Source organism: Pleurodeles waltl, chromosome 4_2 (genome assembly GCF_031143425.1).
Source record: "Pleurodeles waltl isolate 20211129_DDA chromosome 4_2, aPleWal1.hap1.20221129, whole genome shotgun sequence".
Taxonomy (NCBI): domain Eukaryota; kingdom Metazoa; phylum Chordata; class Amphibia; order Caudata; family Salamandridae; genus Pleurodeles; species Pleurodeles waltl.
Window position 1 is genome coordinate 293,603,541 of NC_090443.1, and position 23,302 is coordinate 293,626,842.

General features: G+C 48.6%; 1 protein-coding gene across 3 annotated transcripts in view; it reads right to left on the reverse strand.

The window, feature by feature from the left end:
• LOC138292552 (putative RNA-binding protein Luc7-like 2) overlaps positions 1 to 23,302 on the reverse strand; it is a 311,074-nt gene that overhangs the window by 133,026 nt on the left and 154,746 nt on the right. For all 3 annotated transcript variants that reach the window (XM_069231227.1, XM_069231228.1, XM_069231229.1), the window contains 2 exons: positions 21,524 to 21,667; positions 21,171 to 21,347 (listed from right to left, as the gene is read on the reverse strand). In XM_069231227.1, coding sequence (XP_069087328.1) covers positions 21,171 to 21,347; positions 21,524 to 21,667 — 321 coding nt within the window. The remainder of the gene's footprint in view (positions 1 to 21,170; positions 21,348 to 21,523; positions 21,668 to 23,302) is intronic.

Consider the following 23,302-nt stretch of genomic DNA (forward strand, 5'->3'; position numbering starts at 1 on the left):
AAGGGCCCTGATGCCAGGGAAGGTCTCTAAGGGCTGCAGCATGTATTATGCCACCCTGGAGACCCCTCACTCAGCACAGACACAGTGCTTACCAGCTTGTGTGTGCTAGTGAGAACAAAATGAGTAAGTCGACATGGCACTCCCCTCAGGGTGCCATGCCAGCCTCTCACTGCCTATGCAGTATAGGTAAGACACCCCTCTAGCAGGCCTTACAGCCCTAAGGCAGGGTGCACTATACCATAGGTGAGGGTACCAGTGCATGAGCACTGTGCCCCTACAGTGTCTAAGCAAAACCTTAGACATTGTAAGTGCAGGGTAGCCATAAGAGTATATGGTCTGGGAGTCTGTTTTACACGAACTCCACAGCACCATAATGGCTACACTGAAAACTGGGAAGTTTGGTATCAAACTTCTCAGCACAATAAATGCACACTGATGCCAGTGTACATTTTATTGTAAAATACACCACAGAGGGCACCTTAGAGGTGCCCCCTGAAACTTAACCGACTATCTGTGTAGGCTGACTGGTTCCAGCAGCCTGCCACACTAGAGACATGTTGCTGGCCCCATGGGGAGAGTGCCTTTGTCACTCTGAGGCCAGTAACAAAGCCTGCACTGGGTGGAGATGCTAACACCTCCCCCAGGCAGGAGCTGTAACACCTGGCGGTGAGCCTCAAAGGCTCACCCCTTTGTCACAGCACCGCAGGACACTCCAGCTTAGTGGAGTTGCCCGCCCCCTCCGGCCACGGCCCCCACTTTTGGCGGCAAGGCTGGAGGAAACAAAGAAAGCAACAAGGAGGAGTCACTGGCCAGTCAGGACAGCCCCTAAGGTGTCCTGAGCTGAGGTGACTCTAACTTTTAGAAATCCTCCATCTTGCAGATGGAGGATTCCCCCAATAGGATTAGGGATGTGACCCCCTCCCCTTGGGAGGAGGCACAAAGAGGGTGTACTCACCCTCAGGGCTAGTAGCCATTGGCTACTAACCCCCCAAACCTAAACACGCCCTTAAATTTAGTATTTAAGGGCTTCCCTGAACCTAGAAAAACAGATTCCTGCAACTACAAGAAGAAGGACTGCCGAGCTGACAAACCCCTGCAGAGGAAGAACAGAAGACACCAACTGCCTTGGCCCCAGACTTACCGGCCTGTCTCCTGCCTTCCAAAGAACCTGCTCCAGCGACGCTTTCCAAGGGACCAGCGACCTCTGAATCCTCTGAGGACTGCCCTGCTTCAAAAAAGACAAGAAACTTCCGAGGACAGCGGCACTGCTCCAAAAGAACTGCAACTTTGTTACAAGGAGCAGATTTCAAGACCCCTGCAACTCCCCGCAAGAAGCGTGAGACTTGCAACACTGCACCCGGCGACCCCGACTCGACTGGTGGAGAACAACCAACTCAGGGAGGACCCTCCGGCGACTCTACGACTGTGAGTAACCAAAGTTGTCACCCCTGAGCCCCCACAGCGACGCCTGCAGAGGGAATCCCCAGGCTCACCCTGACCGCGACTGTCTGAACTCCATTTCCCGACAGCTGGGAAAGACCCTGCACCCGCAGCCCCCAGCCCCTAAAGAAACGGAACTTCTGTGCAGGAGTGAACCCCAGGAGGCCCTCTCCCTTGCCTAGGTGGTGGCTACCCCGAGGAGCCCCCCCCTTGCCTGCCTGCATCGCTGAAGAGACCCCTTGGTCTCCCATTGAAACCTGAAGGAAACCCGACGCGTGTTTGCACACTGCACCCGGCCGCCCCCGCGCTGCTGAGGGTGTACTTTCTGTGCTACTTTGTGTCCCCCCCGGTGCCCTACAAAACCCCCCTGGTCTGCCCTCCGAAGACGCGGGTACTTACCTGCTGGCAGACTGGAACCGGGGCACCCCCTTCTCTCCATTGAAGCCTATGTGTTTTGGGCACCTCTTTGACCTTTGCACCTGACCGGCCCTGAGCTGCTGGTGTGATAACTTTGGGGTTGCTCTGAGCCCCCAACGGTGGGCTACCTTGCACCAAAAACTGAGAACTGTAAGTGACTTACTTACCTGTGAAAACTAACAATAACTTACCTCCCCCAGGAACTGTGAAAATTGCACTAAGTGTCCACTTTTAAAACAGCTTATTGTGTTTTATGTAAAAAGTATACATGCTAAAGTAATGATTCAAAGTTCCTAGAGTACTTACCTGCAATACCTTTCAAATGAGCTATTACATGTAAAATTTGAACCTGTGGTTCTTAAAATAAACTAAGAAAAGATATTTTTCTATAACAAAACCTATTGGCTGGATTTGTCTCTGAGTGTGTGTACCTCATTTATTGTCTATGTGTATGTACAACAAATGCTTAACACTACTCCTTGGATAAGCCTACTGCTCGACCACACTACCACAAAATAGAGCATTAGTATTATCTCTTTTTACCACTATTTTACCTCTAAGGGGAACCCTTGGACTCTGTGCATGCTATTCCTTACATTGAAATAGCACATACAGAGCCAACTTCCTACATTGGTGGATCAGCGGTGGGGTACAAGACTTTGCATTTGCTGGACTACTCAGCCAATACCTGATCACACGACAAATTCCAAAACTGTCATTAGAAATTGATTTTTGCAATTTGAAAAGTTTTCTAAATTCTTTAAAGTCCTGCTAGGGCCTTGTGTTAGTCCCTGTTAGCATTTCTTTTAGAGTTTAAAAGTTTGTAAAAGTTTGAATTAGATTCTAGAACTAGTTTTAGATTCTTAAAAGCATTCCAACTTTTAGAAGAATAATGTCTAGTACAGAGATGAATGTGGTGGAACTCGACACCACACCTTACCTCCATCTCCAGATGAAAGAGCTAAGGTCACTCTGTAACATAAGAAAAATAACAATGGGCTCCAGACCTACCAAAGTACAGCTCCAGGAGCTGTTGGCAGAGTATGATAGAGCCAACCCCTCTGTGGATAACACAGAGGAGGAGGATAGTGAACTGGAGGAAGAATCCCCTCCACCAGTCCTATCTAGGGAGAACAGGGCTTCTCAAGCCCTGACTCCAAAAATAATAGTCAGAGATGCTGGCTCCCTCACAGGAGGGTCCAGCCTCTCTGAAATCACTGAGGATAACTCCAGTGAAGAGGACATCCAGTTAGCCAGGATGGCCAAAAGATTGGCTTTGGAAAAACAGATCCTAGCCATAGAAAGGGAAAGACAAGAGATGGGCCTAGGACCCATCAATGGTGGCAGCAACATAACTAGGGTCAGAGATTCTCCGGACATGTTGAAAATCCCCAAAGGGATTGTAACTAAATATGAAGATGGTGATGACATCACCAAATGGTTCACAGCTTTTGAGAGGGCTTGTGAAACCAGAAAAGTGAACAAATCTCACTGGGGTGCTCTCCTTTGGGAAATGTTCACAGGAAAGTGTAGGGATAGACTCCTCACACTCTAAAAAAGATGCAGAATCTTATGACCTCATGAAGGGTACCCTGATTGAGGGCTTTGGATTCTCCACTGAGGAGTATAGGATTAGATTCAGGGGGGCTCAAAAATCCTCGAGCCAGACCTGGGTTGACTTTGTAGACTACTCAGTAAAAACACTAGATGGTTGGATTCAAGGCAATGGTGTAAATGATTACGATGGGCTGTACAATTTATTTGTGAAAGAACACCTATTAAGTAATTGTTTCAATGATAAACTGCATCAGCATCTGGTGGACCTAGGACCAATTTCTCCCCAAGAATTGGGAAAGAAGGCGGACCATTGGGTCAAGACTAGGGTGTCCAAAACTTCCACAGGGGGTGACCAAAAGAAAGGGGTCACAAAACCTCCCCAGGGGAAAGGTGGTGAGACAGCCAAAAACAAAAATAGTAAAGAGTCTTCTACAGGCCCCCAAAAAACTGCACAGGAGGGTGGGCCCAGAGCCTCTTCACAAAACAATTCTGGGTACAAGGGTAAAAACTTTGATCCCAAAAAGGCCTGGTGTCGTAACTGTAGTCAGTCTGGACACCAAACTGGAGACGAGGCCTGTCCCAAGAAAGATACCACTTCTAACTCCCATCCAGCTAAAACTGGAATGGCCAGTCTCCAAGTGGGATCAACAGTGTGCCCAGAGCAAATCAGGTGTCACACTGAAGCTACATTAGTCTCTGAGGGTGGGGTGGATTTAGCCACACTGGCTGCCTGGCCCCCTAACATGCAAAAATACAGGCAGCAGCTCTTAATTAATGGGACAAGTGTAGAGGGCCTGAGGGATACAGGTGCCAGTGTCACCATGGTGACAGAGAAACTGTTTTCCCCTGGCCAATACCTGACTGGACAAACCTATCCAGTCACCAATGCGGACAATCAGACTAAAGTACATCCCATGGCAATGGTAACTTTAGAGTGGGGAGGGGTCAATGGCCTGAAACAGGTGGTAGTCTCCTCAAATATCCCAGTAGACTGTTTGCTTGGAAACGACCTGGAGTCCTCAGCATGGGCTGAGGTAGAACTGAAAACCCATGCAGCCATGCTGGGTATCCCTGAACTGGTGTGTGTCAAGACTAGGGCACAGTGCAAGGCACAGGGTGAAAAAGTAGAGCTGGAGTCTGGAAAAATGGCCCAGCCTACCAAGAGAAAAGGAAAGTCAGCTGGGAAACCAGCTGCAACACAACACCAAAAAGAGAACCTCTCTTCTCAGGAAGAAGTTCTGCCCTCTGAGGGAACTGAGCCTATGGAGCTGGAACCTTATCAGGTTGAGCTCTTGGGCCCAGGGGGACCCTCAAGGGAAGAGTTGTGTAAGGGACAAGAAACCTGTCCCTCTCTTGAAGGCCTTAGGCAGCAAGCTGCTGAAGAGTCCAAAGGCAAGAAAAATGGAACACATAGGGTCTATTGGGAAGATGGACTCCTGTACACGGAGGCAAGAGATCCCAAACCTGGTGCCACTAGGAGAGTGGTAGTGTCTCAGGGTTTCAGAGAGTTTATTCTGACCTTAGCCCATGATATTCCCCTTGCTGGGCATTTGGGACAAACCAAGACGTGGGAGAGGTTAGTCAACCACTTCTACTGGCCCAATATGTCCCAGAAGGTTAAGGAGTTTTGCCTCTCCTGCCCCACCTGTCAAGCCAGTGGTAAGACAGGTGGGCATCCAAAGGCCCCCCTCATTCCACTTCCAGTGGTGGGGGTCCCCTTTGAAAGAGTGGGTGTGGACATAGTTGGTCCACTAGAACCTCCCACAGCCTCAGGAAATATGTACATCCTAGTAGTAGTGGATCATGCTACTAGGTATCCTGAAGCTATTCCCCTTAGGTCAACTACTGCCCCTGCAGTAGCCAAGGCCCTCATTGGTATCTTTACCAGAGTGGGCTTCCCTAAGGAGGTGGTGTCTGACAGAGGTACCAACTTCATGTCAGCATACCTAAAACACATGTGGAATGAATGTGGAGTGACTTATAAATTCACTACACCATATCATCCACAAACTAATGGCCTTGTTGAGAGATTCAACAAGACATTAAAGGGCATGATCATGGGGCTCCCAGAGAAACTCAAAAGGAGATGGGATGTCCTCCTGCCATGTCTGCTTTTCGCTTACAGAGAGGTGCCTCAGAAGGGAGTAGGATTCTCACCCTTTGAACTTCTGTTTGGCCACCCTGTAAGGGGACCACTTGCTCTTGTTAAAGAAGGCTGGGAGAGACCTCTTCATGAGCCTAAACAAGACATAGTGGACTATGTACTTGGCCTTCGCTCAAGAATGGCAGAGTACATGGAAAAGGCAAGTAAAAACCTTGAGGCCAGCCAACAACTCCAGAAGTTGTGGTATGACCAAAAGGCTGCACTGGTTGAATTTCAACCAGGGCAGAAAGTCTGGGTTCTGGAGCCTGTGGCTCCCAGGGCACTCCAGGACAAATGGAGTGGCCCTTACCCAGTACTAGAAAGGAAGAGTCCGGTCACCTACCTGGTAGACCTGGGCACAAGCAGGAGCCCCAAGAGGGTGATCCATGTAAACCGCCTTAAGCTCTTCCATGACAGGGCTGATGTAAATCTGTTGATGGTAACAGATGAGGACCAGGAAGCTGAGAGTGAACCTCTCCCTGATCTCCTCTCATCAGACCCTAAAGATGGCTCAGTAGATGGAGTGATCTACTCAGACACCCTCTCCAGCCAACAGCAGTCTGACTGTAGGAAGGTCCTGCAGCAGTTTGCTGAACTCTTTTCCCTAACCCCTGGTCAGACACACCTGTGTACCCATAATGTGGACACAGGAGACAGCATGCCTGTCAAAAACAAAATATTTAGACAGTCTGACCAAGTTAAGGAAAGCATCAAGGTGGAAGTCCACAAGATGCTGAAATTGGGAGTAATTGAGCGCTCTGACAGCCCCTGGGCTAGCCCAGTGGTCTTAGTCCCCAAACCTCACACCAAAGAAGGAAAGAGAGAGATGAGGTTTTGTGTGGACTACAGAGGTCTCAACTCTGTCACCAAGACAGATGCTCATCCCATTCCTAGAGCTGATGAGCTAATAGACAAATTAGGGGCTGCCAAATTCTTAAGTACCTTTGACTTAACAGCAGGGTACTGGCAAATCAAAATGGCCCCTGGAGCAAAAGAAAAGACAGCATTCTCCACACCTGATGGGCATTATCAGTTCACTGTTATGCCCTTTGGTTTAAAGAATGCCCCTGCCACCTTCCAAAGGTTGGTGAATCAAGTTCTTGCTGGGTTGGAATCCTTTAGTGCAGCTTATCTTGATGATATTGCTGTCTTCAGCTCCACCTGGCAGGATCACCTGGTCCACCTGAAGAAGGTTTTGAAGGCCCTGCAATCTGCAGGCCTCTCTATCAAGGCATCCAAATGCCAGATAGGGCAGGTGTAAGGAAATGCCTCCTTGGCATGGTTGCCCCCTGACTTTTTGCCTTTGCTGATGCTATGTTTACAATTGAAAGTGTGCTGAGGCCTGCTAACCAGGCCCCAGCACCAGTGTTCTTTCCCTAACCTGTACTTTTGTATCCACAATTGGCAGACCCTGGCATCCAGATAAGTCCCTTGTAACTGGTACTTCTAGTGCCAAGGGCCCTGATGCCAAGGAAGGTCTCTAAGGGCTGCAGCATGTCTTATGCCACCCTGGAGACCCCTCACTCAGCACAGACACCCTGCTTGCCAGCTTGTGTGTGCTAGTGAGGACAAAACGAGTAAGTCGACATGGCACTCCCCTCAGGGTGCCATGCCAGCCTCTCACTGCCTATGCAGTATAGGTAAGACACCCCTCTAGCAGGCCTTACAGCCCTAAGGCAGGGTGCACTATACCATAGGTGAGGGTACCAGTGCATGAGCATGGTACCCCTGCAGTGTCTAAACAAAACCTTAGACATTGTAAGTGCAGGGTAGCCATAAGAGTATATGGTCTGGGAGTTTGTCAAACACGAACTCCACAGCACCATAATGGCTACACTGAAAACTGGGAAGTTTGGTATCAAACTTCTCAGCACAATAAATGCACACTGATGCCAGTGTACATTTTATTGTAAAATACACCCCAGGGGGCACCTTAGAGGTGCCCCCTGAAACTTAACCAACTATCTGTGTAGGCTGACTAGTTTTAGCAGCCTGCCACAAACCGAGACATGTTGCTGGCCCCATGGGGAGAGTGCCTTTGTCACTCTGAGGCCAGTAACAAAGCCTGCACTGGGTGGAGATGCTAACACCTCCCCCAGGCAGGAATTGTCACACCTGGCGGTGAGCCTCAAAGGCTCACCTCCTTTGTGCCAACCCAGCAGGACACTCCAGCTAGTGGAGTTGCCCGCCCCCTCCGGCCAGGCCCCACTTTTTGGCGGCAAGGCCGGAGAAAATAATGAGAAAAACAAGGAGGAGTCACTGGCCAGTCAGGACAGCCCCTAAGGTGTCCTGAGCTGAAGTGACTCTAACTTTTAGAAATCCTCCATCTTGCAGATGGAGGATTCCCCCAATAGGGTTAGGATTGTGACCCCCTCCCCTTGGGAGGAGGCACAAAGAGGGTGTACCCACCCTCAGGGCTAGTAGCCATTGGCTACTAACCCCCCAGACCTAAACACGCCCTTAAATTTAGTATTTAAGGGCTACCCTGAACCCTAGAAAATTAGATTCCTGCAACTACAAGAAGAAGGACTGCCCAGCTGAAAACCCCTGCAGCGGAAGACCAGAAGACGACAACTGCCTTGGCTCCAGAAACTCACCGGCCTGTCTCCTGCCTTCCAAAGATCCTGCTCCAGCGACGCCTTCCAAAGGGACCAGCGACCTCGACATCCTCTGAGGACTGCCCCTGCTTCGAAAAGACAAGAAACTCCCGAGGACAGCGGACCTGCTCCAAGAAAAGCTGCAACTTTGTTTCCAGCAGCTTTAAAGAACCCTGCAAGCTCCCCGCAAGAAGCGTGAGACTTGCAACACTGCACCCGGCGACCCCGACTCGGCTGGTGGCGATCCAACACCTCAGGAGGGACCCCAGGACTACTCTGATACTGTGAGTACCAAAACCTGTCCCCCCTGAGCCCCCACAGCGCCGCCTGCAGAGGGAATCCCGAGGCTTCCCCTGACCGCGACTCTTTGAACCTAAAGTCCCGACGCCTGGGAGAGACCCTGCCCCCGCAGCCCCCAGGACCTGAAGGACCGGACTTTCACTGGAGGAGTGACCCCCAGGAGTCCCTCTCCCTTGACCAAGTGGAGGTTTCCCCGAGGAACCCCCCCCTTGCCTGCCTGCAGCGCTGAAGAGATCCCTAGATCACCCATTGACTTCCATTACAAACCCGACGCTTGTTTCTACACTGCACCCGGCCGCCCCCGCGCTGCTGAGGGTGAAATTTCTGTGTGGGCTTGTGTCCCCTCCGGTGCCCTACAAAACCCCCCTGGTCTGCCCTCCGAAGACGCGGGTACTTACCTGCAAGCAGACCGGAACCGAGGCACCCCCTTCTCTCCATTCTAGCCTATGTGTTTTGGGCACCGCTTTGAACTCTGCACCTGACCGGCCCTGAGCTGCTGGTGTGGTGACTTTGGGGTTGCTCTGAACCCCCAACGGTGGGCTACCTTGGACCAAGAACTAAGCCCTGTAAGTGTCTTACTTACCTGGTTAACCTAACAAATACTTACCTCCCCTAGGAACTGTGAAAATTGCACTAAGTGTCCACTTTTAAAACAGCTATTTGTGAATAACTTGAAAAGTATACATGCAATTTTGATGATTTGAAGTTCCTAAAGTACTTACATGCAATACCTTTCGAATGAGATATTACATGTAGAATTTGAACCTGTGGTTCTTAAAATAAACTAAGAAAATATATTTTTCTATACAAAACCTATTGGCTGGATTTGTCTCTGAGTGTGTGTACCTCATTTATTGTCTATGTGTATGTACAACAAATGCTTAACACTACTCCTTGGATAAGCCTACTGCTCGACCACACTACCACAAAATAGAGCATTAGTATTATCTATTTTTACCACTATTTTACCTCTAAGGGGAACCCTTGGATTCTGTGCATGCTATTCCTTACTTTGAAATAGCACATACAGAGCCAACTTCCTACATTGGTGGATCAGCGGTGGGGTACAAGACTTTGCATTTGCTGGACTACTCAGCCAATACCTGATCACACGACAAATTCCAAAATTGTCATTAGAAATTCATTTTTGCAATTTAAAAATTTTCTAAATTCTTAAAAGTCCTGCTAGGGCCTTGTGTGTTAAGTCCCTGTTTAGCATTGTCTTTTAGAGTTTAAAAGTTTGTTAAAGGTTTGAAATTAGATTCTAGAAACAGTTTTAGATTCTTTAAAAAGTCTTCCAACTTTTAGCAAAATAATGTCTGATACAGAGATGAATGTGGTGGAACTCGACACCACACCTTACCTCCATCTTAAGATGAGGGAGCTAAGGTCTCTCTGTAATATCAAAAAAATAACCATTGGCTCCAGACCTACCAAAATTCAGCTCCAGGAGCTGTTGGCAGAGTTTGAAAAAGCCAACCCCTCTGATGATGACATCACAGAGGAAGAAATTAGTGACTTGGAGGCCAATGTCCCTCCTCCAGTCCTAAATAGGGAGAACAGGACCCCTCAAGTCCTGTCTCCAACTGTGTTAGTCAGAAATAGTGAGTCCCTCACAGGAGGGTCCCACATTTCTGAAATCACTGAGGATGCTCTCAGTGAAGATGACCTCCTGTTAGCCAGGATGGCCAAAAGATTGGCTTTAGAGAGACAGCTCCTAGCCATAGAAAGGGAAAGACAAGAGATGGGCCTAGGACCCATCAATGGTGGCAGCAATATAAATAGGGTCAGAGATTCTCCTGACATGTTAAAAATCCCCAAAGGGATTGTGACAAAATTTGAAGATGGTGATGACATCACCAAGTGGTTCACAGCTTTTGAGAGGGCTTGTGTAACCAGAAAAGTGAACAGATCTCACTGGGGTGCTCTCCTTTGGGAAATGTTCACTGGAAAGTGTAGGGATAGACTCCTCACACTCTCTGGAAAAGATGCAGAATCTTATGACCTCATGAAGGGTACCCTGATTGAGGGCTTTGGATTCTCCACTGAGGAGTACAGGATTAGATTCAGGGGGGCTCAAAAATCCTCGAGCCAGACCTGGGTTGACTTTGTTGACTACTCAGTGAAAACACTAGATGGTTGGATTCAAGGCAGTGGTGTAAGTAATTATGATGGGCTGTACAATTTATTTGTGAAAGAACACCTGTTAAGTAATTGTTTCAATGATAAACTGCATCAGCATCTGGTAGACCTAGGACCAATTTCTCCCCAAGAATTGGGAAAGAAGGCAGACCATTGGGTCAAGACAAGGGTGTCCAAGACTTCAACAGGGGGTGACCAAAAGAAAGGGGTCACAAAGACTCCCCAGGGGAAGGGTGATGAGACAACCAAAACTAAAAATAGTAAAGAGTCTTCTACAGGCCCCCAAAAACCTGCACAGGAGGGTGGGCCCAGAGCCTCTTCACAAAACAATGGGTACAAGGGTAAAAACTTTGATCCCAAAAAGGCCTGGTGTCATAGCTGTAAACAGCATGGACACCAAACTGGAGACAAGGCCTGTCCCAAGAAAGGTTCCACTCCAAACTCCCATCCAGGTAACACTGGTATGGCTAGTCTCCAAGTGGGATCAACAGTGTGCCCAGAGCAAATCAGGGTCCACACTGAAGCTACTCTAGTCTCTGAGGGTGGGGTGGATTTAGCCACACTAGCTGTCTGGCCGCCTAACATGCAAAAATACAGACAGCAACTCTTAATTAATGGGACTAGAATAGAGGGCCTGAGGGATACAGGTGCCAGTGTCACCATGGTGACAGAGAAACTGGTTTCCCCTGGCCAATACCTGACTGGAAAAACTTACACAGTCACCAACGGTGACAATCAGAGAAAAGTACATCCCTTGGCAATGGTTACTTTAGAATGGGGAGGGGTCAATGGCCTGAAACAGGTGGTGGTCTCCTCAAATATCCCAGTGGACTGTCTGCTTGGAAATGACCTGGAGTCCTCAGCATGGGCTGAGGTAGAACTAAAAACCCATGCAGCAATGCTGGGTATCCCTGAACTGGTGTGTGTGAAAACAAGAGCACAATGCAAGGCACAGGGTGAACAAGTAGAGCTGGAGTCTGGAAGAATGGCCCAGCCTACCAAGAGAACAGGAAAGTCAGTTGGGAAACCAACTACAACACAGCAAAAGAAAGGGAACCTCTCTTCTCAGGAAGAAGTTCTGCCCTCTGAGGGAACTGAGCCTTTGGAGCTTGAACCTTATCAGGTTGAGCTCTTAGGCCCAGGGGGACCCTCAAGGGAGGAGCTGTGTAAGGGACAAGAAACCTGTCCCTCTCTTGAAGGCCTTAGGCAGCAAGCTGCTGAAGAGTCCAAAGGCAAGAAAAATGGAACGCATAGGGTCTATTGGGAAGATGGACTCCTGTACACTGAGGCCAGAGACCCCAAACCTGGTGCCACTAGGAGAGTGGTAGTGCCTCAGCTGTTCAGGAAGTTCATCCTAACATTGGCCCATGACATTCCCCTTGCTGGACATTTGGGACAAACCAAGACGTGGGAGAGGTTAGTCAACCACTTCTACTGGCCCAATATGTCCAACATGGTTAAGGAGTTTTGCCTCTCCTGCCCCACCTGTCAAGCCAGTGGTAAGACAGGTGGGCATCCAAAGGCCCCCCTCATTCCACTTCCAGTGGTGGGGGTTCCCTTTGAAAGAGTGGGTGTGGACATAGTTGGTCCACTAGAACCTCCCACAGCCTCAGGAAATATGTATATCCTGGTAGTAGTGGATCATGCTACCAGGTATCCTGAAGCTATTCCCCTTAGGTCGACTACTGCCCCTGCAGTAGCCAAGGCCCTCATTGGTATCTTTACCAGAGTGGGTTTCCCTAAGGAGGTGGTGTCTGACAGAGGTACCAACTTCATGTCAGCATACCTAAAGCACATGTGGAATGAGTGTGGGGTGACTTATAAATTCACTACACCATACCATCCACAAACTAATGGCTTAGTTGAGAGATTCAACAAGACATTGAAGGGCATGATCATGGGGCTCCCAGAAAAACTCAAAAGGAGATGGGATGTCCTCTTGCCATGCCTGCTTTTCGCTTACAGAGAGGTGCCACAGAAGGGAGTAGGATTCTCACCCTTTTAACTTCTGTTTGGTCATCCTGTAAGGGGACCACTTGCCCTTGTTAAAGAAGGCTGGGAGAGACCTCTCCATGAGCCTAAACAGGACATAGTGGACTATGTACTTGGCCTTCGCTCTAGAATGGCAGAGTACATGGAAAAGGCAACCAAAAACCTTGAGGCCAGCCAACAGCTCCAGAAGTTTTGGTATGACCAAAAGGCTGCACTGGTGGAGTTCCAACCAGGGCAGAAAGTCTGGGTTCTAGAGCCTGTGGCTCCCAGGGCACTCCAGGACAAATGGAGTGGCCCTTACCCAGTACTAGAAAGGAAGAGTCAGGTCACCTACCTGGTGGACCTGGGCACAAGCAGGAGCCCCAAGAGGGTGATCCATGTGAACCGCCTTAAGCTCTTCCATGACAGGGCTGATGTCAATCTGTTGATGGTAACAGATGAGGATCAGGAGGCAGAGAGTGAACCTCTCCCTGATCTTCTGTCATCAGACCCAAAAGATGGCACAGTAGATGGAGTGATCTACTCAGACACCCTCTCTGGCCAACAGCAAGCTGATTGTAGGAGAGTCCTACAACAGTTTCCTGAACTCTTCTCCTTAACCCCTGGTCAGACACACCTGTGTACCCATGATGTGGACACAGGAGACAGCATGCCTGTCAAAAACAAAATCTTTAGACAGTCTGACCATGTTAAGGAAAGCATCAAGGTGGAAGTCCACAAGATGCTGGAATTGGGAGTAATTGAGCGCTCTGACAGCCCCTGGGCTAGCCCAGTGGTCTTAGTCCCCAAACCTCACACCAAAGATGGAAAGAAAGAGATGAGGTTTTGTGTGGACTACAGAGGGCTCAATTCTGTCACCAAGACAGATGCTCATCCAATTCCAAGAGCTGATGAGCTCATAGACAAATTAGGTGCTGCCAAATTCTTAAGTACCTTTGACTTGACAGCAGGGTACTGGCAAATAAAAATGGCACCTGGAGCAAAAGAGAAAACAGCATTCTCCACACCTGATGGGCATTATCAGTTTACTGTTATGCCCTTTGGTTTAAAGAATGCCCCTGCCACCTTCCAAAGGTTGGTGAATCAAGTCCTTGCTGGCTTGGAGTCCTTTAGCACAGCTTATCTTGATGATATTGCTGTCTTTAGCTCCACCTGGCAGGATCACCTGGTCCACCTGAAGGTTTTGAAGGCTCTGCAATCTGCAGGCCTCTCTATCAAGGCATCCAAATGCCAGATAGGGCAGGGAACTGTGGTTTACTTGGGACACCTTGTAGGTGGAGGCCAAGTTCAGCCACTCCAACCCAAGATCCAGACTATTCTGGACTGGGTAGCTCCAAAAACCCAGACTCAAGTCAGGGCATTCCTTGGCTTGACTGGGTATTACAGGAGGTTTGTGAAGGGATATGGATCCATTGTGACAGCCCTCACTGAACTCACCTCCAAGAAAATGCCCAAGAAAGTAAACTGGACTGTGGAATGCCAACAGGCCTTTGACACCCTGAAACAGGCAATGTGCTCAGCACCAGTTCTAAAAGCTCCAGATTATTCTAAGCAGTTCATTGTGCAGACTGATGCCTCTGAACATGGGATAGGGGCAGTTTTGTCCCAAACAAATGATGATGGCCTTGACCAGCCGGTTGCTTTCATTAGCAGGAGGTTACTCCCCAGGGAGCAGCGTTGGAGTGCCATTGAGAGGGAGGCCTTTGCTGTGGTTTGGTCCCTGAAGAAGCTGAGACCATACCTCTTTGGGACTCACTTCCTAGTTCAAACTGACCACAGACCTCTCAAATGGCTGATGCAAATGAAAGGTGAAAATCCTAAACTGTTGAGGTGGTCCATCTCCCTACAGGGAATGGACTTTATAGTGGAACACAGACCTGGGACTGCCCATGCCAATGCAGATGGCCTTTCCAGGTTCTTCCACTTAGAAAATGAAGACTCTCTTGGGAAAGGTTAGTCTCATCCTCTTTCGTTTGGGGGGGGGTTGTGTAAGGAAATGCCTCCTTGGCATGGTTGCCCCCTGACTTTTTGCCTTTGCTGATGCTATGTTTACAATTGAAAGTGTGCTGAGGCCTGCTAACCAGGCCCCAGCACCAGTGTTCTTTCCCTAACCTGTACTTTTGTATCCACAATTGGCAGACCCTGGCATCCAGATAAGTCCCTTGTAACTGGTACTTCTAGTGCCAAGGGCCCTGATGCCAAGGAAGGTCTCTAAGGGCTGCAGCATGTCTTATGCCACCCTGGAGACCCCTCACTCAGCACAGACACCCTGCTTGCCAGCTTGTGTGTGCTAGTGAGGACAAAACGAGTAAGTCGACATGGCACTCCCCTCAGGGTGCCATGCCAGCCTCTCACTGCCTATGCAGTATAGGTAAGACACCCCTCTAGCAGGCCTTACAGCCCTAAGGCAGGGTGCACTATACCATAGGTGAGGGTACCAGTGCATGAGCATGGTACCCCTGCAGTGTCTAAACAAAACCTTAGACATTGTAAGTGCAGGGTAGCCATAAGAGTATATGGTCTGGGAGTTTGTCAAACACGAACTCCACAGCACCATAATGGCTACACTGAAAACTGGGAAGTTTGGTATCAAACTTCTCAGCACAATAAATGCACACTGATGCCAGTGTACATTTTATTGTAAAATACACCCCAGGGGGCACCTTAGAGGTGCCCCCTGAAACTTAACCAACTATCTGTGTAGGCTGACTAGTTTTAGCAGCCTGCCACAAACCGAGACATGTTGCTGGCCCCATGGGGAGAGTGCCTTTGTCACTCTGAGGCCAGTAACAAAGCCTGCACTGGGTGGAGATGCTAACACCTCCCCCAGGCAGGAATTGTCACACCTGGCGGTGAGCCTCAAAGGCTCACCTCCTTTGTGCCAACCCAGCAGGACACTCCAGCTAGTGGAGTTGCCCGCCCCCTCCGGCCAGGCCCCACTTTTTGGCGGCAAGGCCGGAGAAAATAATGAGAAAAACAAGGAGGAGTCACTGGCCAGTCAGGACAGCCCCTAAGGTGTCCTGAGCTGAAGTGACTTTAACTTTTAGAAATCCTCCATCTTGCAGATGGAGGATTCCCCCAATAGGGTTAGGATTGTGACCCCCTCCCCTTGGGAGGAGGCACAAAGAGGGTGTACCCACCCTCAGGGCTAGTAGCCATTGGCTACTAACCCCCCAGACCTAAACACGCCCTTAAATTTAGTATTTAAGGGCTACCCTGAACCCTAGAAAATTAGATTCCTGCAACTACAAGAAGAAGGACTGCCCAGCTGAAAACCCCTGCAGCGGAAGACCAGAAGACGACAACTGCCTTGGCTCCAGAAACTCACCGGCCTGTCTCCTGCCTTCCAAAGATCCTGCTCCAGCGACGCCTTCCAAAGGGACCAGCGACCTCGACATCCTCTGAGGACTGCCCCTGCTTCGAAAAGACAAGAAACTCCCGAGGACAGCGGACCTGCTCCAAGAAAAGCTGCAACTTTGTTTCCAGCAGCTTTAAAGAACCCTGCAAGCTCCCCGCAAGAAGCGTGAGACTTGCAACACTGCACCCGGCGACCCCGACTCGGCTGGTGGCGATCCAACACCTCAGGAGGGACCCCAGGACTACTCTGATACTGTGAGTACCAAAACCTGTCCCCCCTGAGCCCCCACAGCGCCGCCTGCAGAGGGAATCCCGAGGCTTCCCCTGACCGCGACTCTTTGAACCTAAAGTCCCGACGCCTGGGAGAGACCCTGCCCCCGCAGCCCCCAGGACCTGAAGGACCGGACTTCCACTGGAGGAGTGACCCCCAGGAGTCCCTCTCCCTTGACCAAGTGGAGGTTTCCCCGAGGAAACCCCCCTTGCCTGCCTGCAGCGCTGAAGAGATCCCTAGATCTCCCATTGACTTCCATTACAAACCCGACGCTTGTTTCTACACTGCACCCGGCCGCCCCCGCGCTGCTGAGGGTGAAATTTATGTGTGGGCTTGTGTCCCCTCCGGTGCCCTACAAAACCCCCCTGGTCTGCCCTCCGAAGACGCGGGTACTTACCTGCAAGCAGACCGGAACCGGGGCACCCCCTTCTCTCCATTCTAGCCTATGTGTTTTGGGCACCGCTTTGAACTCTGCACCTGACCGGCCCTGAGCTGCTGGTGTGGTGACTTTGGGGTTGCTCTGAACCCCCAACGGTGGGCTACCTTGGACCAAGAACTAAGCCCTGTAAGTGTCTTACTTACCTGGTTAACCTAACAAATACTTACCTCCCCTAGGAACTGTGAAAATTGCACTAAGTGTCCACTTTTAAAACAGCTATTTGTGAATAACTTGAAAAGTATACATGCAATTTTGATGATTTGAAGTTCCTAAAGTACTTACCTGCAATACCTTTCGAATGAGATATTACATGTAGAATTTGAACCTGTGGTTCTTAAAATAAACTAAGAAAATATATTTTTCTATACAAAACCTATTGGCTGGATTTGTCTCTGAGTGTGTGTACCTCATTTATTGTCTATGTGTATGTACAACAAATGCTTAACACTACTCCTTGGATAAGCCTACTGCTCGACCACACTACCACAAAACAGAGCATTAGTATTATCTATTTTTACCACTATTTTACCTCTAAGGGGAACCCTTGGATTCTGTGCATGCTATTCCTTACTTTGAAATAGCACATACAGAGCCAACTTCCTACAGCAGGGAACTGTGGTTTACTTGGGACACCTTGTAGGTGGAGGCCAAGTTCAGCCACTCCAGCCTAAGATCCAGACTATTCTGGACTGGGCAGCTCCAAAACCCCAGACTCAAGTCAGGGCATTCCTTGGTTTGACTGGGTACTATAGGAGGTTTGTGAAGGGATATGGATCCATTGTGACAGCCCTCACAGAACTCACCTCCAAGAAAATGCCCAAGAAAGTAAACTGGACTGTAGAATGCCAACAGGCCTTTGACACCCTGAAGCAAGCTATGTGCACAGCACCAGTTCTAAAAGCTCCAGATTACTCCAAGCAATTCATTGTGCAAACAGATGCCTCTGAACATGGGATAGGGGCAGTTTTGTCCCAAACAAATGATGATGGCCTTGACCAGCCTGTTGCTTTCATTAGCAGGAGGTTACTCCCCAGGGAGCAGCGTTGGAGTGCCATTGAGAGGGAGGCCTTTGCTGTGGTTTGGTCCCTGAAGAAGCTGAGACCATACCTCTTTGGTACTCACTTCCTAGTTCAGACTGACCACAGACCTCTCAGATGGCTGATGCAAATGAAAGGTGAAAATCCAAAACTGTTGAGGTGGTCCATCTCCCTACAGGGAATGGACTTTGTAGTGGAACACAGACCTGGGACTGCCCATGCCAATGCAGATGGCCTTTCCAGGTTCTTCCACTTAGAACATGAAGACTCTCTTGGGAAAGGTTAGTCTCATCCTCTTTCGTTTGGGGGGGGGGGGGGGGGGGGGGGGGTTGTGTAAGGAAATGCCTCCTTGGCATGGTTACCCCCTGACTTTTTGCCTTTGCTGATGTTATGTTTTGAATTGAAAGTGTGCTGAGGCCTGCTAACCAGGCCCCAGCACCAGTGTTCTTTCCCTAACCTGTACTTTTGATTCCACAATTGGCACACCCTGGCATCCAGATAAGTCCCTTGTAACTGGTACCTCTGGTACCAAGGGCCCTGATGCCAGGGAAGGTCTCTAAGGGCTGCAGCATGTATTATGCCACCCTGGAGACCCCTCACTCAGCACAGACACACTGCTTACCAGCTTGTGTGTGCTAGTGAGAACAAAATGAGTAAGTCGACATGGCACTCCCCTCAGGGTGCCATGCCAGCCTCTCACTGCCTATGCAGTATAGGTAAGACACCCCTCTAGCAGGCCTTACAGCCCTAAGGCAGGGTGCACTATACCATAGGTGAGGGTACCAGTGCATGAGCACTGTGCCCCTACAGTGTCTAAGCAAAACCTTAGACATTGTATGTGCAGGGTAGCCATAAGAGTATATGGTCTGGGAGTCTGTTTTACACGAACTCCACAGCACCATAATGGCTACACTGAAAACTGGGAAGTTTGGTATCAAACTTCTCAGCACAATAAATGCACACTGATGCCAGTGTACATTTTATTGTAAAATACACCACAGAGGGCACCTTAGAGGTGCCCCCTGAAACTTAACCGACTATCTGTGTAGGCTGACTGGTTCCAGCAGCCTGCCACACTAGAGACATGTTGCTGGCCCCATGGGGAGAGTGCCTTTGTCACTCTGAGGCCAGTAACAAAGCCTGCACTGGGTGGAGATGCTAACACCTCCCCCAGGCAGGAGCTGTAACACCTGGCGGTGAGCCTCAAAGGCTCACCCCTTTGTCACAGCACCGCAGGACACTCCAGCTTAGTGGAGTTGCCCGCCCCCTCCGGCCACGGCCCCCACTTTTGGCGGCAAGGCTGGAGGAAACAAAGAAAGCAACAAGGAGGAGTCACTGGCCAGTCAGGACAGCCCCTAAGGTGTCCTGAGCTGAGGTGACTCTAACTTTTAGAAATCCTCCATCTTGCAGATGGAGGATTGCCCCAATAGGATTAGGGATGTGACCCCCTCCCCTTGAGAGGAGGCACAAAGAGGGTGTACTCACCCTCAGGGCTAGTAGCCATTGGCTACTAACCCCCCAGACCTAAACACGCCCTTAAATTTAGTATTTAAGGGCTTCCCTGAACCTAGAAAAACAGATTCCTGCAACTACAAGAAGAAGGACTGCCGAGCTGACAAACCCCTGCAGAGGAAGAACAGAAGACACCAACTGCCTTGGCCCCAGACTTACCGGCCTGTCTCCTGCCTTCCAAAGAACCTGCTCCAGCGACGCTTTCCAAGGGACCAGCGACCTCTGAATCCTCTGAGGACTGCCCTGCTTCGAAAAAGACAAGAAACTCCTGAGGACAGCGGCACTGCTCCAAAAGAACTGCAACTTTGTTACAAGGAGCAGATTTAAAGACCCCTGCAACTCCCTGCAAGAAGCGTGAGACTTGCAACACTGCACCCGGCGACCCCGACTCGACTGGTGGAGAACAACCAACTCAGGGAGGACCCTCCGGCGACTCTACGACTGTGAGTAACCAAAGTTGTCCCCCCTGAGCCCCCACAGCGACGCCTGCAGAGGGAATCCCCAGGCTCCCCCTGACCGCGACTGTCTGAACTCCATTTCCCGACGGCTGGGAAAGACCCTGCACCCGCAGCCCCCAGCCCCTAAAGAAACGGAACTTCTGTGAAGGAGTGACCCCCAGGAGGCCCTCTCCCTTGCCTAGGTGGTGGCTACCCCGAGGAGCCCCCCCCTTGCCTGCATCGCTGAAGAGACCCCTTGGTTTCCCATTGAAACCTGAAGGAAACCCGACGCGTGTTTGCACACTGCACCCGGCCGCCCCCGCGCTGCTGAGGGTGTACTTTCTGTGCTACTTTGTGTCCCCCCCGGTGCCCTACAAAACCCCCCTGGTCTGCCCTCCGAAGACGCGGGTACTTACCTGCTGGCAGACTGGAACCGGGGCACCCCCTTCTCTCCATTGAAGCCTATGTGTTTTGGGCACCTCTTTGACCTTTGCACCTGACCGGCCCTGAGCTGCTGGTGTGATAACTTTGGGATTGCTCTGAACCCCCAACGGTGGGCTACCTTGGACCAAAAACTGAGAACTGTAAGTGACTTACTTACCTGTGAAAACTAACAATAACTTACCTCCCCCAGGAACTGTGAAAATTGCACTAAGTGTCCACTTTTAAAACAGCTTATTGTGTTTTATGTAAAAAGTATACATGCTAAAGTAATGATTCAAAGTTCGTAGAGTACTTACCTGCAATACCTTTCAAATGAGCTATTACATGTAAAATTTGAACCTGTGGTTCTTAAAATAAACTAAGAAAATATATTTTTCTATAACAAAACCTATTGGCTGGATTTGTCTCCGAGTGTGTGTACCTCATTTATTGTCTATGTGTATGTACAACAAATGCTTAACACTACTCCTTGGATAAGCCTACTGCTCGACCACACTACCACAAAATAGAGCATTAGTATTATCTCTTTTTACCACTATTTTACCTCTAAGGGGAACCCTTGGACTCTGTGCATGCTATTCCTTACTTTGAAATAGCACATACAGAGCCAACTTCCTACACAGTGCATATCTGTTTTTCTCATTATATTATAATATTCATATGACCAAGCTACCCATGCAGAATTTCTTAGTTAGTTCACCAAATTGAACATACCGTCAGTTATTAATCAGATTTAGGGCCTTTGGTAAGAATAATGATAATTTTAGATATTTAATAAAAAAACAACTTATTTTTGAGATGGCGCAATTTGCGCACTTGAGGAATGAAAACCACAAGAAGATCATTTTGCACTTTAAAAGGCTTTCGGTCTATCCATAAAGAAAAATCTTAAGGGCCCTGAAACTCGTGAGCAATCTTGAGTGCACAGGAAGACCACAGCAATTATCCACCCCCAGCAGCATATGAACACAGCTCTACAATAGTCACACTTTAGACTTTAACGACCTTCCAACCATTCCTGCTAAATTAAAAGATCTGCATCACTTTTCCTAGGTTTACCAGGGCTGAACCCTGTTAGGACTTACCCTCAGCAATTCCAACTTCTCTCTGATTTCAATGAACCCTAAGTGCAGCTTGCCACCAAAGTGATCTGCGAGCCTGCGGTCATTGTCGTGAAGACCAAGATAGGCAGAGCAAACCTCACAAACACGAAGCTTCTGCTGCTGGAAACTGGAGGCGGGCATAGAGTTGCGATAAATTTCCTAAGGGGAAAAAAGGAGACAATTGATGCTACAGAGCTTCAGACTGGAACTTGGTGCTAAATGAGATAGGATGCATTCACTTAGTTCATCCAATGCAAACTCTTTCAATCCTAAATTACGTTTTGTTGAGAACACAATGAACAGAGAATTAAGCAAAGCATTTATGGAAGACTTACCTCAGCTTCTCTTTTATTGGCTCTAGCTCGTTCCACCTCATCCATCACTTTCTGAGACTCCTCTACATTCCCTTCAGCTCCCTGCTGCTCCGCTTTAGCTAGCAGCTTCCCGATCTCCTCATTCCACTCATGGACTTTTTCAGCCTAGAAGACAGAGAGAAAGTCAGAGCCAATACAGTTGGCTGAAGACCAGAAAATTTGCTAAATGGGAAGTGATAGAGGAGACTACCACTTCGCTAAACCTTACTTCAATAAGTATATGCCACAGATGATTTGACCAACAACTATAAAATTGGAGGGACTGGCAGACAGATTTACTCTTTTTCAAGTATAAATGTAAACATATTGTCATGTTAAGATAGCAACAACTTTACAGCTCCAGTGCTTGGTTGTAGAAAGAGGATAGACCGCACAATCTGTTAAATCTGAATAAACAAAAGCAGCACTTCACAAATAAATATTGTCTTTGTCCCGAGGGATCCTTTGTGTTATCTGAAATGAAAGTAAAGTTCCTTTAAGTAGAAAGCGTGCATCCTGCAAATCCTTATAAGAGGAAAAATTGAGCAGGAAACCAGTCTTCCAAACTAAATGCTTGACCCTATGAATGGACTTGCAACGGCTTTCATCAAAGTTGATATCACCAGTTCAAACTCTGGTGATGGATGCTGGTTGGATGCTGGTGGAAATCTAAAAGTCCCTTCATGAACTGACTACTCTGGAAGAGAATAAAGAAAGCTAATTAAACACTTGGACACTCAGACGGTAAGACTGAAATGGACACAGGAAGACAGAGCACATCCAAGTTCTCAAAGGATATCAACACTAAGACGACGTTCTAGTCTATGAAATATATGGTGGGAAGTGCCCTGGCATCCTGCAGGATTTGTTTAAGTCTCCTGGTGGGTCCCAAGAGTCACATTTAAACACCTGGAGCATGTTTTAAACCTACAAAAAACTCTTGAGGCTGCATACATGCACCCTAAAGACTTAGCAGTAATGTACATGTTGTAAAGGATACTTACGCCAACAGACCAATTTTCCTGTCTAAGGCCTAGTCCCAAACTTGCAATGCTTCATTTACAATTGCACCAACATGCAAGATGCCCAATTTGTTCGGATAAAACATAGTGATCTTTTCTCCTGTTATGAACTGTGCACTCGAGGAAGAAACACTTTGGGGCATGCTCTATTGCTCTCATTTCCAGAGTACTGATATGAAAACCAGGCTATTCTGGACCAAATACAATTCGTTGACAAATTCTCCAAATGATCATTCCAACCTTGTAAACATTTCTGGGAATGTCATTTTATGAGGGCACCTGAATGGATCACTAATTGTTTTAATGGATTGACTGGCCCAACAAAGCAAGGACTCTAGTAAGGGATGACAAGGCACATAAAGCACAAGTGTTTCAGACTGCTGCATTTCTGAGGCATGGTTTTTGTAACCACCCGTTATCCAGAATAAGGAAAATTCATGAATCCATCAGACCTAAAAGGCAGATACAACTCTGGCTGACTACAAAGGCTATTTTCTTGAAAATTAAGACCATCTGAGAGAAAAAAACACAGCTCTGAAGCAGAAACAAGCATGGTATCTAAAAATGTGCTGATAAACTGAAGATGCTAACAGGAATGACTTTTTGGACTAAAAATAAAGCACGTGCAAAAGCACAATTATAGGAGAGACTTTGCTGGCTAAAAATCCACAGGGAGCACTCAGAAAGCAGTTGTTCGCGTATGCATAGAGAACATGGCCTTGTCAACGCAAATACACCG